The 15,216-nt window shown below is 38.1% G+C and overlaps 1 protein-coding gene across 1 annotated transcript in view; it reads right to left on the reverse strand.

Annotated features, from left to right (window-relative positions):
• The window catches only part of POP4 (POP4 homolog, ribonuclease P/MRP subunit), a 55,695-nt gene that overhangs the window by 7,667 nt on the left and 32,812 nt on the right, over positions 1–15,216 (reverse strand). Inside the window, 2 exon segments of the mRNA XM_053719315.1 lie at positions 583–702; positions 1,222–1,311. Of these exon segments, the coding sequence (XP_053575290.1) occupies positions 583–702; positions 1,222–1,311 (210 nt within the window).

Consider the following 15,216-nt stretch of genomic DNA (forward strand, 5'->3'; position numbering starts at 1 on the left):
GCATGTATTTGTAAGCGATTTTCCTCCATAACTTATAGGGTTGGTACAAAGCTATATATGTAGGCAGATAAATTGTACATAGCTTTGTGAGCAGATCCGAGCTATATGATTGAAATAATTCCATCTAATACTTCAGACAGTCTTTCGATTATTCAGGTCGAGTTACAGCGACCCTAGGGTGGATGGAGAAATCCAGTCTGCATTGAATTTCGGTAGGCCATCTGCTTTTCAAAATTACTACCGTACAAGTAGGAATAGTGATGCGAGTTAAATAACGTCTCCCCAACTTCTCCAATATGATATGGTTCAATCTAGAAGATTTAGCTTCCTTTATAAGGAAAGAACCTAATTTTATATGGTTTAATGTCAGGAGCTCTTCGGAGATGCGTCCTACAGCTACGGCGGTTGACTCCGCCCCAAAAAAATGATAATTCTGAAACATGACCATTAACACACCTGCATTCTGGAAGAAATGAGATCTCCAACTGAATAACCTAATTTTACTTGACAAGCAGAGATCACAAAACATTTAAAGCTTCTTAAACAACCCATATCTTTCATTTTATTTTCTTTAGTGATTATTTTAATACAAATTTTGTTTCCTGTAAAATGATACAAGTAAGGTTTAGGAGGGGGCATTTTGATTTTGTCACTGTTAATATAGATAAAAACATAAAGGCATTAAACAGTGAATCCATAAATTACACACACACACAGAAACACTGTTACAAATATATATTGGAAGTAGTTTGTAAATTAAAGGGACATTAAACATATTTTTTTTTTAATACTAATCGAAAGATTTATACCACAGAATTACACAATATAGATAAAGAAGTAAATTGGAAAGTTGTTTAAAAATGTCTGCTCTATCTAAACCATGAAAGAAAAATGTTGGGTTTCATGTCCCTTAATGTTATTAGTGTACATCAAATGGCCAATGCTTGTAAAGATGCCATATTAATGTACATATGCCATTCACAAATAACACAAGCATAATTGTAGCAATGCAGATCACAGCACAATGAGCATGGAAACACAGAGTAGAATAAACAGGCATATTGGGGGGGATCCCCTTATTACCCCATTAAACCACCCCTAAACTGAAGAGGTTGCTAGTCAGCTATATCAGATCATGGCAGCGCTTCCTGTCAAGACTGTAGCATTACATACATTAAATGTAAAACACACAACAGACCAACAGCACAAGTTTCCCATTGAAACTTTTCTCTCATATCAGGCCAGAATTCATTACACAAGTCCCTGATGTACTGATTCCACAGATCATGTAGTGGCACAAACAACTCATACCTGCAATTAGACCATCAACACATCAATAATCACAATGACAGGCACTTTGATACAGTATTTGTATATCACAAATAGGAACAAGGGCAAAGAAATAGGCACCAAATTAATTACTTCATTTACTTGAGTGTTTATCAACCTTTGCAGAAGGCACCAATATTTTTTTTAACTAAAAAAAGCACACAGACACAACAGCACAGCTTCATGTTTAGCATAAATATTTGACAAGTTGGGGAGATTCTTGGTTTCGGCTTCATGAAAATACAAAACAAACTTTGCACAAGCTCTGTGACACACCATGCAATATATTAGGGGGAGCACTTACACTGTATATGTTATAAATTGATATTCTTTTATTAGCGAAACAAGGATTTTGCTTGCTTTTCATATGTGAGTGTAAATAAACTCTGTTATTAAAGGGACATAAAACTCAAGACTGAATTAACTATAGCATGTTTATATGAACAGTTACAGAATTGTTTATACATGCATCAGAAATAAGTCAATATATGGGATATGCAATGCAAAACATTCTTCAGTATGAACTGGTTAAGTGCAATATGGGAAGAGTCAGGTGTGGTTTTATTTGGGGGAAGGGAACTAAATTAAGGGAACAGTCAACTCCAAAATGTTTATGGTTTAAAAAGATAGATAATCCCTTTATTACTCATTCCCCAGTTTTGCACAGCCAACACTGTTATATTAATACACTTTTTACCTCTGTAATAACCTTGTATCTAAGCCTCTTTTGAAAGCCCCCTTGATCACATGGTTATTTATTTATTATCCATTAACTTGCATTTTAGCTAATTAGTGCAGTGTCATGCACATCTCCATGGGAGAGAGCACAATGTTATCTTTATGTAACACATGAATTAGCAGTGCCTTGTTGTGAAAATCTAATAAAAAATGCATGTTATAAGAGGATGTCTGTAGTGGCTTAGAAACAGGCAGAAAATTAGAGGTTTAAGTGTTATAAAATATATTAATATAACTATGTTGGTTGTGCAAAGCGGGGAATGGGTGGTAAAGGTTTTATCTATCTTATTAAACAATACCAATTTTGGTGTTGACTGTCTCTTTAAATAGGATTTATTATTTAATATTTGTCACTCACAGTCAGTCTGTATGTGCCTCAGAAAACGCAAAAGTCAGAAGTTTAACACATACAGTATGTTCAAATTTGCTTTATGCATTCAGATTTAGTTATTTCAGATCACTAGAAATGCCAAATATCGAAAGACAAACTGATTTCAGAATAAAAGTAAGGGTTATAACAGTCTGCTATTGGACCCTGTCCCCAACTTAGACTTTTATGGTTCAGATAGTTTGTGTAATTTTAAACAATTTCAACATAAATTTATTATTAAATTTGCTTCATTTTCTTATCTTTTGTTAAAGGAACAGCAATGCACTACTGAGAGCTAGCTAAGCACATTGGGTGAACCAATACAAGAGGTACAGTATATATGTGCAGCCACCAATCAGAAGCTAGCTCCCATTAGTGCATTGCTGTTCATGAGCCTATCTAAGTATGCTCTTCACCAAAGTATACTAAGAGAATGAATCAAACTTCATAATAGATTTAAAACATCTTAGTGTATTTGATAAATAGATGTTAAACAGTAAATATGATGATGTACAGTAATCAAAGCAAAGATTGGCCTGATAATATATAGATGTATTTTTTAAATTATATTAACTGTGTAAATATTAAAGAAATAAATTGTTTTAGATTACAAATTACTGGCCACCAATATGTTGAAACCTGGGTTCCCCTATCTAACCCCTTCTGCTGAGGACAATAAAAGAGACATTGGGGGGTAGTTATCAAGCCGTCAACCTCAAATACGCTGGAATTCCGCAGCGTATTTGTGGCGAGGCTGATTCGCCTTAGTTATCAAAGGCTAGAGACCGGCAAAAGTAGAATTTTGTGACGTAAGCTTCGATCCGCCGGACTCAGTCCGACACAGATCGATTCTTACGTCCCTCCAGATGTTCCGCACACAAGTGCTGCACTATCTGACTACTTTTGCTAGTTATCAAAAAACTAGCAGGTACGCTCTGCACTTTTCCGGCCCAGCGTACCTGGAGGTGGCGGATCCCATAGGAATCAATGGGAGTCTGACCATAGCGAAAGTACAAGTTCGCTGCTGCCAGACATCCCATTGATTTCTATGGGAGCTGTCTACACCTAACACCCTAACATGTACCCCGAGTCTAAACACCCCTAATCTGTCCCCCCCTAAACCGCCGCTCCCGGAGCCCACCGCAAGCTACTCTATACATATTAACCCCTAAACCGCCGCTCCCTGACCCTGTGCAACTATAATAAATGTATTAACCCCTAAACCGCCGCTCCCAGACCCCGCCGCCACCTACATGATACCTATAAACCCCTATCCTGCCCCCCCTATACCGCCGCCCTCTATAATAAAGTTATTAACCCCTATCCTGCCGATCCCAGACCTCGCCGCCTTTAAATAAATAGTTTAACCCCTAAACCGCCGCTCCCGGACCCCGCCGCAACCTATATTAAACTTATTAACCCCTAATCTGCCCCCCTACACCTATAATACATTTATTAACCCCTATCCTGCCCCCCCTACACCGCCGCCACTGTAATAAAATTATTAACCCCTAAACCTAAGTCTAACCCTAACCCTAACACACCCCTAACTTAAATATTAATTAAATAAAATCTAAATAATATTTCTATTATTAACTAAATTAATCCTATTTAAAACTAAATACTTACCTGTAAAATAAACCCTAAGATAGCTACAATATAAATAATAATTATATTGTAGCTATCTTAGGATTTATTTTTATTTTACAGGCAAATTTCAATTTATTTTAACTAGGTACAATAGCTATTAAATAGTTATTAACTATTTAATAGCTTACCTAGCTAAAATAAACTGAAATTTACCTGTAAAATAAATCCTAACCTAAGTTACAATTACACCTAACACTACACTATCATTAAATAAATTATTCCTATTTAAAACTAAATACTTACCTGTAAAATAAACCCTAAGATATCTACAATGTAATTAATAATTACATTGTAGCTATTTTAGGATTTATATTTATTTTACAGGTAACTTTGTATTTATTTTAGATAGTTAGAATAGTTATTAAATAGTTATTAACTATTTAATAACTACTTAGCTAAAAGAAATACAAAATTACCTGCAAAATAAATCCTAACACTACACTATCATTACATTAATTAAATAAATTAACTACAAATAACTACAATTAAATACAATTACATAAACTAACTAAAGTGCAAAAAATAAAAAAAGCTAAGTTACAAAAAATAAAAAAAATAAGTTACAAACATTTAAAAAATATAACAACAATTTTAAGCTAATTACACCTAATCTAAGCCCCCTAATAAAATAACAAAGCCCCCCAAAATAAAAAAATTCCCTACCCTATTCTAAATTAAAAAAGTTCAAAGCTCTTTTACCTTACCAGCCCTTAAAAGGGCCTTTTGCGGGGCATGCCCCAAAGAAAACTGCTCTTTTGCCTGTAAAAGAAAAATACAACCCCCCCAACATTAAAACCCACCACCCACATACCCCTAATCTAACCCAAACCCCCCTTAAATAAACCTAACACTACCCCCCTGAAGATCATCCTACCTTGAGTTGTCTTCAGTCAGCCGACCCACAGATGGAACCGAAGAGGAGATCCGGAGCGGCAGAAGTGATCCTGCAAGCGGCGCTGAAGAAGTCTTCCATCCGGGTGATGTCATCTTCCAAGCGGGGTCTTCAATCTTCTTTCTTCAGGATCCATCTTCATCCCGCTGACGCGGAACATCCTTCTTTCCCGACTGACTACCGACGAATGAAGGCTCCTTTAAGGGACCTCATCCAAGATGGTGTCCCTTCAATTCCGATTGGCTGATAGGATTCTATCAGCCAATCGGAATTAAGGTAGGAAAAATCTGATTGGCTGATTGAATCTATTCTATTGGCTGTTCCGATCAGCCAATAGAATGCGAGCTCAATCTGATTGGCTGATTGGATCAGCCAATCGGATTGAACTTGAATCTGATTGGCTGATTCAATCAGCCAATCAGATTTTTCCTACCTTAATTCCGATTGGCTGATAGAATCCTATCAGCCAATCGGAATTGAAGGGACGCCATCTTGGATGACGTCCCTTAAAGGAGCCTTCATTCGTCGGTAGTCTGTCGGGAAAGAAGGATGTTCCGCGTCGGCGGATGAAGATGGATCATGAAGAAAGAAGATTGAAGACCCCGCTTGGAAGATGACATCGCCCGGATGGAAGACTTCTTCAGTGCCGCTTGGAAGATGACATCGCCCGGATGGAAGACTTCTTCAGCGCCACCTGGATGATGACTTCATCGGATGGAAGACTTCTTCAGAGCCCCTTGGAGGATCACTTCTGCCGCTCCGGATCTCCTCTTCGGTTCCATCGGTGGGTCGGCTGGCTGAAGACAACTCAAGGTAGGATGATCTTCAGGGGGGTAGTGTTAGGTTTATTTAAGGGGGGTTTGGGTTAGATTAGGGGTATGTGGGTGGTGGGTTTTAATGTTGGGGGGGGGTTGTATTTTTCTTTTACAGGCAAAAGAGCAGAATTCTTTGGGGCATGCCCCGCAAAAGGCCCTTTTAAGGGCTGATAAGGTAAAAGAGCTTTGAACTTTTTTAATTTAGAATAGGGTAGGGAATTTTTTTTATTTTGGGGGGCTTTGTTATTTTATTAGGGGGCTTAGATTAGGTGTAATTAGCTTAAAATTGTTGTAATATTTTTTAAATGTTATTTTTTGTAACTTAGCTTTTTTTATTTTTTGTACTTTAGTTAGTTTATGTAATTGTATTTAATTGTAGTTAATTTATTTAATTAATGTAATGATAGTGTAGTGTTAGGTTTAATTGTAACTTAGGTTAGGATTTATTTTACAGGTAATTTTGTATTTATTTTAGCTAGGTAGTTATGAAATAGTTAATAACTATTTAATAACTATTCTAACTAGCTAAAATAAATACAAAGTTACCTGTAAAATAAATATAAATCCTAAAATAGCTACAATGTAATTATTAATTACATTGCAGCTATCTTAGGGTTTATTTTACAGGTAAGTATTTAGTTTTAAATAGTATTAACTTAGTTAATAAGAGAAATATTATTTAGATTTATTTAATTAATATTTAAGTTAGGGGTTTTAGGGTTAGTGTTACACTTAGGTTTAGGGGTTACAGTGGTGGCAGTGTAGTGGGGGGCAGGATAGGGGTTAATAAATGTATTATAGGTGGCGACGGTGTAGGGGGGGAAGATTAGGGGTTAATAAGTTTAATATAGGGGTTCTATAAGTTTAATATAGGTTGCGGCGAAGTCCGGGAGCGGCGGTTTAGGGGTTAAACTATTTATTTAGTTGCGGCGAGGTGCGGGATCAGCAAGGTAGGGGTTAATAACTTTATTATAGAGGGCGGCGGTATAAGGGGGGCAGGATAGGGGTTACTAGGTATAATGTAGGTTGCGGCGGTGTCCGGGGGTGGCGGTTTAGGGGTTAATACATTTATAAGAGTTGCGGCGGGGTCTAGGAGCAGCGGTTTAGGGGTTAATAACTTTATTGAGTTGTGGGGGGCTCCGGTATAGGGGGTAGAACAGTGTAGTTAGTGTGGGTGCTTAGTGACAGGCTAGCAATAAAGCTGTCAAAAACACGAAGAGCAGCGAGATTGGATGAGTCATAACTCTCACAGTCCGCTGCTCATCGCCCCGTACTTGGTGCGCGGCTTTTTGACAGATTTATTGATAACTTAGGCAAAATTTTTCAGGTCCGTGGCGGCGATGGTAGGCAAGCTTAGGCGGGCGTATTGGGCAGACAAAGGCAGGAAAGTTGACACGTTGATAACTAGGCCTCAACGTCCTCCAGACATAGCTGTGTGCAATATTAAAAAAGGACAGTTAAAGAAACATAAAACAGTATGAACTAACTAAAGTTTATAAATATATAATGCAGCCAAAGCTTACCTGCAAAACAGTTTCTGTTTCAGCCCCCAATTAACCCCTTTAATTCAGGCATAGTTTTGTTTGCAGCAAGCTCCCCACTGGGCATTTCCATATATTGAAAGTGCTATCCAGGATATAGCTTCGGCAGAATGCACTTGTGCACATGCATGGTAGGGGGCACAGTCACATAACACCTGATTAAAGCAGTGCACAGTATAATGCTGAAGCTTTCACAAAGCATGTGACATTATACCATGAATATAAGCAAGCCTCTTGGCAAGAAACAATAGCAGTACCTGCTGTCCCTCCTCAACTTCCCTTACTTGCATAAGTAATTATCCTCAAGTGCACACTTTGTTACATGATACCACAAGGCTTGGAGTAGGACACGTATAATGGGGGTGGTGCAGGCTACAATTGGCAACACTAAAGTGTAAGTAATTTTGCAGATTTTTTCTTAAAGTACTTATAACCTTTTTTACACTTGTTTTCACACACTGTTTTACCTCAACATGTTTTATGGCACTTTAACCCCTTAACGACCAAGGACGTACGCCATACGTCCTAAAAAAAAATACAGTTAATGACTGAGGACGTGTGGCGTACGTCCTTGGTCTGGAAAGCAGCTGGAAGCGATCCTGCTCGCTTCCAGCTGCTTTCCGGTTATTGCAGTGATGCCTCGATATCGAGGCATCCTGCAATAACCCCCCTTGGCCATCCGATGCAGAGAGAGCCACTCTGTGGCCATCTCTGCACCGGACATCGGTGGGTGGGAGCCAGTCTGGGAGGCCATCGATGGGCCAAGTGGAGGGGGGCGGGATCGGGGGCGGGACAGACGGGGGCCTGCACGGGTGCACGCGCGTGCACGGGGGGCGGTGGGTGGGCGTGTGCACGGGGCGGCAGCAGGAGGGAACTGCTACACTGCAGAAAAACAAAGTTGATAAAAGTAAAAAAGAATGTATTTACAAATTGCATCTAAGCATCTAAGGGATCTGGAAGGGGTCGGGGGGTTGGTCGTGGGGGGGGAAGCTACACTACAGAAAAGGGCAATTAAAAAAAACACAACATACTTTTTTTTACTAAAAGATGGCGCCCATTAAGGCAGAGGGGGAGGGTTAGAGAGCTGTTTGGTGGGGGATCAGTGAGGATGGGGGCTAAGGGGGGATCCTACACAGCAGCATATGTAAATATGCTATAAAAAAAAGCCCAAATATAGCTTTTATTTTAGTACTGGCAGAGTTTCTGCCAGTACTTAAGATGGCGGGGACAATTGTGGGTTGAGGGAGGAAAGAGAGCTGTTTGGGAGGGATCAGGGGGTCTGATGTTTCAGGTGGGAGGCTGAGCTCTATACTAAAGCTAAAATTAACCCTGCAAGCTCCCTACAAGCTACATAATTAACCCCTTCACTGCTAGCCATAATACACATGTGATGCGCAGCGGCATTTGGCGGCCTTCTAATTACCAAAAAGCAACGCCAAAGCCATATATGTCTGCTATTTCTGAACAAGCTGTTTGTAAATAATTTCAGTGAGAAACCTAAAGTTCGTGAAAAAGTTTGTGAAATAGGGAACATTTTTTTTTAATTTGATCGTATTTGGCGGTGAAATCGTGGCATGAAATATACCAAAATGGGCCTAGATCAATACTTTGGGTTGTCTACTACACTACACTAAAGCAAAAATTAACCCTACAAGCTACATAATTAACCCCTTCACTGCTGGGCATAATACACGCGTGGTGCGCAGTGGCATTTAGCGGCCTTCTAATTACCAAAAAGCAATGCCAAAGCCATATATGTCTGCTATTTCTGAACAAAGGGGATCCCAGAGAAGCATTTACAACCATTTGTGCCATAATTGCACAAGCTGTTTGTAAATGATTTCAGTGAGAAACCTAAAATAGTGAAAAATTTAACTTTTTTTTTAATTTGATCGCATTTGGCGGTGAAATGGTGGCATGAAATATACCAAAATTGGCCTAGATCAATACTTGGGCCCCTAGTTATCAAGCCGTCAACCTCAAATACGATGGAATTCTGCAGCGTATTTGTGGCGAGGTTGATTCGCCTTAGTTATCAAGCACTAGATACCGGCAAAAGTAGAATTTAGTGACGTAAGCTTCGATCCGCCGGACTCAGTCCGACACAGATCGATTCTTACGTCACTCCAGATGTTCCGCACACAAGTGCGGCACAATCTGACTACTTTTGCTAGTTATCAAAAAACTAGCAGGTATGCTCGGCACTTTTCCGGCACAGCGTACCTGGTTTTCAAACCGCCGCCCTGGAGGAATCAATGGGAGTCTGACCATAGCAAAAGTTCATGTTCGCTGCTGCCAGACATCCCATTGATTCCTATGGGAGCTGTCTACACCTAACACCCTAACATGTACCCCGAGTCTAAACACCCCTAATCTGTCCCCCTACACTGCCGCAACTAAATAAATGTATTACCCCCTAAACCGCCACTCCCGGAGCCCACCGCCACTCTAATAAACTGATTAACCCCTAATCCGCCGCTCCTAGACCCCGCCGCAACTATAATGAATATGTTAACACCTAATCCGCCGCTCCCGGAGCCCACCGCCACCTACATAATACCTATTAACCCCTAAACCACCACTCCTGGAGCCCACTGCCACCTACATTCTACCAATTAACCCCTATCCTGCCCCCCTATACCGCCGCCCTCTATAATAAAGTTATTAACCCCTATCCTGCGGATCCCGGACCTCGCCGCAACTAAATAGTTTAACCCCTAAACCGCCGCTCCCGGACCCCGCCGCAACCTATATTAAACTTATTAACCCCTAATCTGCCCCCCCTACACCGTCGCCACCTATAATAAATTTATTAACCCCTATCCTGCCCCCCTATACCGCCACCACTGTAATAAAATTATTAACCCCTAAACCTAAGTCTAACACTAACCCTAACACCCCCCTAACTTAAATATTAATTAAATAAATCTAAATATTAGAACTTTTATTAACTAAATTAATCCTATTTAAAAATAAATACTTACCTTTAAAATAAACCCTAATATAGCTACAATATAAATAATAATTATATTGTAGCTATCTTAGGATTTATTTTTATTTTACAGGCATCTTTCAATTTATTTTAACTAGGTACAATAGCTATTAAATAAAGATTAAATAAATTAAATAAAGATAAATTTACCTGTAAAATAAAAACTAACCTAAGTTACAATTACACCTAACACTACACTATACTTTAATAAATTATTCCTATTTAAAACTAAATACTTACCTGTAAAATAAACCCTAAGATAGCTACAATATAATTAATAATTACATTGTAGCTATTTTAGGATTTACATTTATTTTACAGGTAACTTTGTATTTATTTTAGCTGGTTAGAATAGTTATTAAATAGTTATTAACTATTTAATAACTACTTAGCTAAAAGAAATACAAAATTACCTGTAAAATAAATCCTAACCTAAGTTACAATTAAACCTAACACTACACTATCATTAAATTAATTAAATAAATTACCTACAAATAACTACAATTAAATACAATTAAATAAAGTACAAAAAATAAAAAAAGCTAAGTTACAAAAAAAAAAAATTACAAACGTAAAAATTTTAAGCTACTTACACCTAATCTAAGCCCCCTAATAAAATAACAAAGCACCCCCAAAATAAAAAAATGCCCTACCCTATTCTAAATTAAAAAGTTACCAGCTCTTTTACCTTACCAGCCCTTAAAAGGGCCTTTTGCGGGGCATGCCCCAAAGAATTCTGCTCTTTTGCCTGTAAAATAAAAATACAACCTCCCCAACATTAAAACCCACCACCCACATACCCCTAATCTAACCCAAACCCCCCTTAAATAAACCTAACACTACCCTCCTGAAGATCATCCTACCTTGAGTCGTCTTCAGCCAGCTGACCACCGATGGAACCGAAGAGGAGATCTGGAGCGGCAGAAGTCATCATCCAAGGGGCACTGAAGAAGTCTTCCATCCGATGAAGTCATCATCCAGGCAACGCTGAAGAGATCTTCCAACCGGGCGATGTCATCTTCCAAGCGGCATCTTCAATCTTCTTTCTTCCGGATCCATCTTCATCCCGCCGACGCGGAACATCCTTCTTCCCCGACGGCCGACGACTGAATGAAGGTTCCTTTAAGGGACGTCATCCAAGATTGCGTCCCTTTAATTCCGATTGGCTGATAGGATTCTATCAGCCAATCGGAATTAAGGTAGGAAAAATCTGAATGGCTGATTGAATCAGCCAATCAGATTGAAGTTCAATCCGATTGGCTGATCCAATCATCCAATTAGAATGCGAGCTCAATCTGATTGGATCAGGCAATCGGATTGAACTTCAATCTGATTGGCTGATTCAATCAGCCATTCAGATTATTCCTACCTTAATTCCGATTGGCTGATAGAATCCTATCAGCCAATCGGAATTGAAGGGATGCCATCTTGGATGACGTCCCTTAAAGGAACCTTCATTCAGTTATCGGCCGTCGGGGAAGAAGGATGTTCCGCGTTGGCGGAATGAAGATGGATCCGGAAGAAAGAAGATTGAAGATGCCGCTTGGAAGATGACATCGCCCGGTTGGAAGATCTCTTCAGCGCCGCCTGGATGATGACTTCATCGGATGGAAGACTTCTTCAGCGCCCCTTGGATGATGACTTCTGCCGCTCCGGATCTCCTCTTCGGTTCCATCGGTGGGTCGGTCGGCTGAAGACGACTCAAGGTAGGATGATCTTCAGGGGGGTAGTGTTAGGTTTATTTAAGGGGGGTTTGGGTTAGATTAGGGGTATGTGGGTGGTGGGTTTTATTGTTGGGGGGGTTGTATTTTTATTTTACAGGCAAAAGAGCAGAATTCTTTGGGGCATGCCCCGCAAAAGGCCCTTTTAAGGGCTGGTAAGGTAAAAGAGCTGGTAACTTTTTAATTTAGAATAGGGTAGGGCATTTTTTTTGGGGGGGGGGCTTTGTTATTTTATTAGGGGGCTTAGATTAGGTGTAAGTAGCTTAAAATTGTTGTAATATTTTTTACATGTTTGTAACTTATTTTTTTTTATTTTTTGTAACTTAGCTTTTTTATTTTTTGTACTTTAATTGTAGTTATTTGTAGGTAATTTATTTAATTAATTTAATAATAGTGTAGTGTTAGGTTTAATTGTAACTTAGGTTAGGATTTATTTTACAGGTAATTTTGTATTTCTTTTAGCTAGGTAGTTATTAAATAGTTAATAACTATTTAATAACTATTCTAACTAGCTAAAATAAATACAAAGTTACCTGTAAAATTAATATAAATCCTAAAATAGCTACAATGTAATTATTAATTACATTGTAGCTATCTTAGGGTTTATTTTACAGGTAAGTATTTAGTTTTAAATAGGAATAATTTATTAAAGTATAGTGTAGTGTTAAGTGTAATTGTAACTTAGGTTAGTTTTTATTTTACAGGTAAATTTCTCTTTATTTTAACTAGGTAACTATTAAATAGTTAATAACTATTTAATAGCTATTGTACCTAGTTAAAATAAATTGAAAGATGCCTGTAAAATAAAAATAAATCCTAAGATAGCTACAATATAATTATTATTTATATTGTAGCTATATTAGGGTTTATTTTAAAGGTAAGTATTTAGTTTTAAATAGGATTAACTTAGTTAATAAGAGAAATATTATTTAGATTTATTTAATCAATATTTAAGTTAGGGGGGTGTTAGGGTTAGTGTTAGACTTAGGTTTAGGGGTTAATTTATTACAGTGGCGGCGGTGTAGGGGGGGCAGGATAGTGGTTAATAAATTTATTATAGGTGGCGACGGTGTAGGGGGGGCAGATTAGGGGTTAATAAGTTTAATATAGGTTGCAGCGGGGTCCGAGAACGGCGGTTTAGGGGTTAAACTATTTATTTAGTTGCGGCGAGGTCCGGGATCCGCAGGATAGGGGTTAATAACTTTATTATAGGTGGCAGCGGTATGGGGGGGCAGGATAGGGGTTACTAGGTAGAATGTAAGTGGCGGCGGTGTCCGGGAGCGGCGGTTTAGGGGTTAATACATTTATAAGAGTTGCGGCGGGGTCTATTAGCTGCAGTTTAGGGGTTAATAACTTTATTGAGTTACGGGGGGCTCCGGGGGCGCCGGTATAGGGGGTAGAACAGTGTAGTTAGTGTGGGTGCTTAGTGACAGGCTAGCAATAAAGCTGTCAAAAAGCCAAAGAGCAGCGAGATCGGATGAGTGATAACTATCACAGTCCGCTGCTCATCGCCCCGTACTTGGTGCGCGGCTTTTTGACAGCTTTTTTGATAACTTAGGTGAAATTTTGAAGGTCCACAGCGATGGTAGGCGAGCTTAGGCAGGCGTATTGAACCGGCGAAGGCAGGTAAAGTAGACGGCTTGATAACTACCCCCCTTGGGGTTGTCTACTACACAACACTAAAGCTAAAATTACCCATAAAAGCTCCCTACATGCTCACTAATTAACCCCTTCACTGCTGGGCATAATACACGTGTAGTGCGCAGTGGCATTTAGCAGCCTTCTAATTACTAAAAAGCAAAGCCATATATGTCTGCTATTTCTGAACAAAGGGGATCCCAGAGAAGAATTTACAACCATTTAAGCCATAATTGCACAAGCTGTTTGTAAATAATTTCAGTGAGAAACCAAAAGTTTGTGAAAAAATTAGTGAAAAAGTGAACAATTTTTTGTATTTAATCGCATTTGGCGGTGAAATGGTGGCATGAAATATACCAAAATGGGGCTAGATGAATACTTTGGGATGTCTACTAAAAAAAAAATATATACATGTCAATGGATATTCAGAGATTCCTGAAAGATATTAGTGATCTAATGTAACTAGCGCTAATTTTGAAAAATAATGGCTTGGAAATAGCAAAGTGCTACTTTTATTTATGGCCCTATAACTTACAAAAAAAGCAAAGAAGATGTAAACGATGGGTATTTCTAAAATCAGGACAAAATTTAGAAACTATTTAGCATGGGTGTTTTTTGGTGGTTGTAGATGTGTAACAGATTTTGGGGGTCAAAGTTAGAAAAAGTGTGTTTTTTTTCCATTTTTTCCTCATATTTTATAATTTTTATAGTAAATTATAAGATATGATGAAAATAATGGTATCTTTAGAAAGTCCATTTAATGGCGAGAAAGGTACAGTAAATGAGTAAGAGGAAAATTACAGCTAAACACAAACACCGCAAATAGGTAAAAATAGCCTTGGTCCCAAACGGACAAAAAATGGAAAAGTGCTGTGGTCATTAAGGGGTTAAACTCAATATAAAAGGATGTGAAACCCAATTTTTTTTTCATGATTCAGATAGAGAATACAATTTTAAGCAACATTCTAATTTACGTCTCTTGCATTCTCTGTCTGATACATGAAAAAAAAATGCCCCTAACTGTTTAATTATGGATTAATTATTTATTTTGCTGCCTTTTGCCTGTAAAATACATCAGAAAATTGTGCTGGTTCTAATCATGTGAAGGCTGTTATTTTTTTTTACTGTGAACTATAGTATACTTCCCTTACCTTGTCTATCTAGCTATTTGTGTGTTCACAGTTGTGTGCATCAACTATCATTATAGGAAAGCATTCTTTTCTTTTTTTTTTTTATAGTCAACATTCTTTAATAAGTAATTTATAAAGTGAACTATTAAAACAATAAACCTGTGTAATATATATCTTTACCTTTACGAGCAAAAGTATATCTTTCAATCGTTCGTATATGTTAATATTTTCAATAATAAAATAAAGAATAAAAAAAATAAAAAAAAACACTGCATCCACATATATGGTGCACAATGCACTTAAAACCTTTTTTAGAAAACACCTGCACAAGCTTTATATAACATATAATCAACATTTTCTTTTCTGACATGTGAAAGAAAAAAATAAATATATATATACT

Source organism: Bombina bombina, chromosome 1 (assembly GCF_027579735.1).
Source record: "Bombina bombina isolate aBomBom1 chromosome 1, aBomBom1.pri, whole genome shotgun sequence".
NCBI classification, from domain to species: Eukaryota; Metazoa; Chordata; class Amphibia; order Anura; family Bombinatoridae; genus Bombina; species Bombina bombina.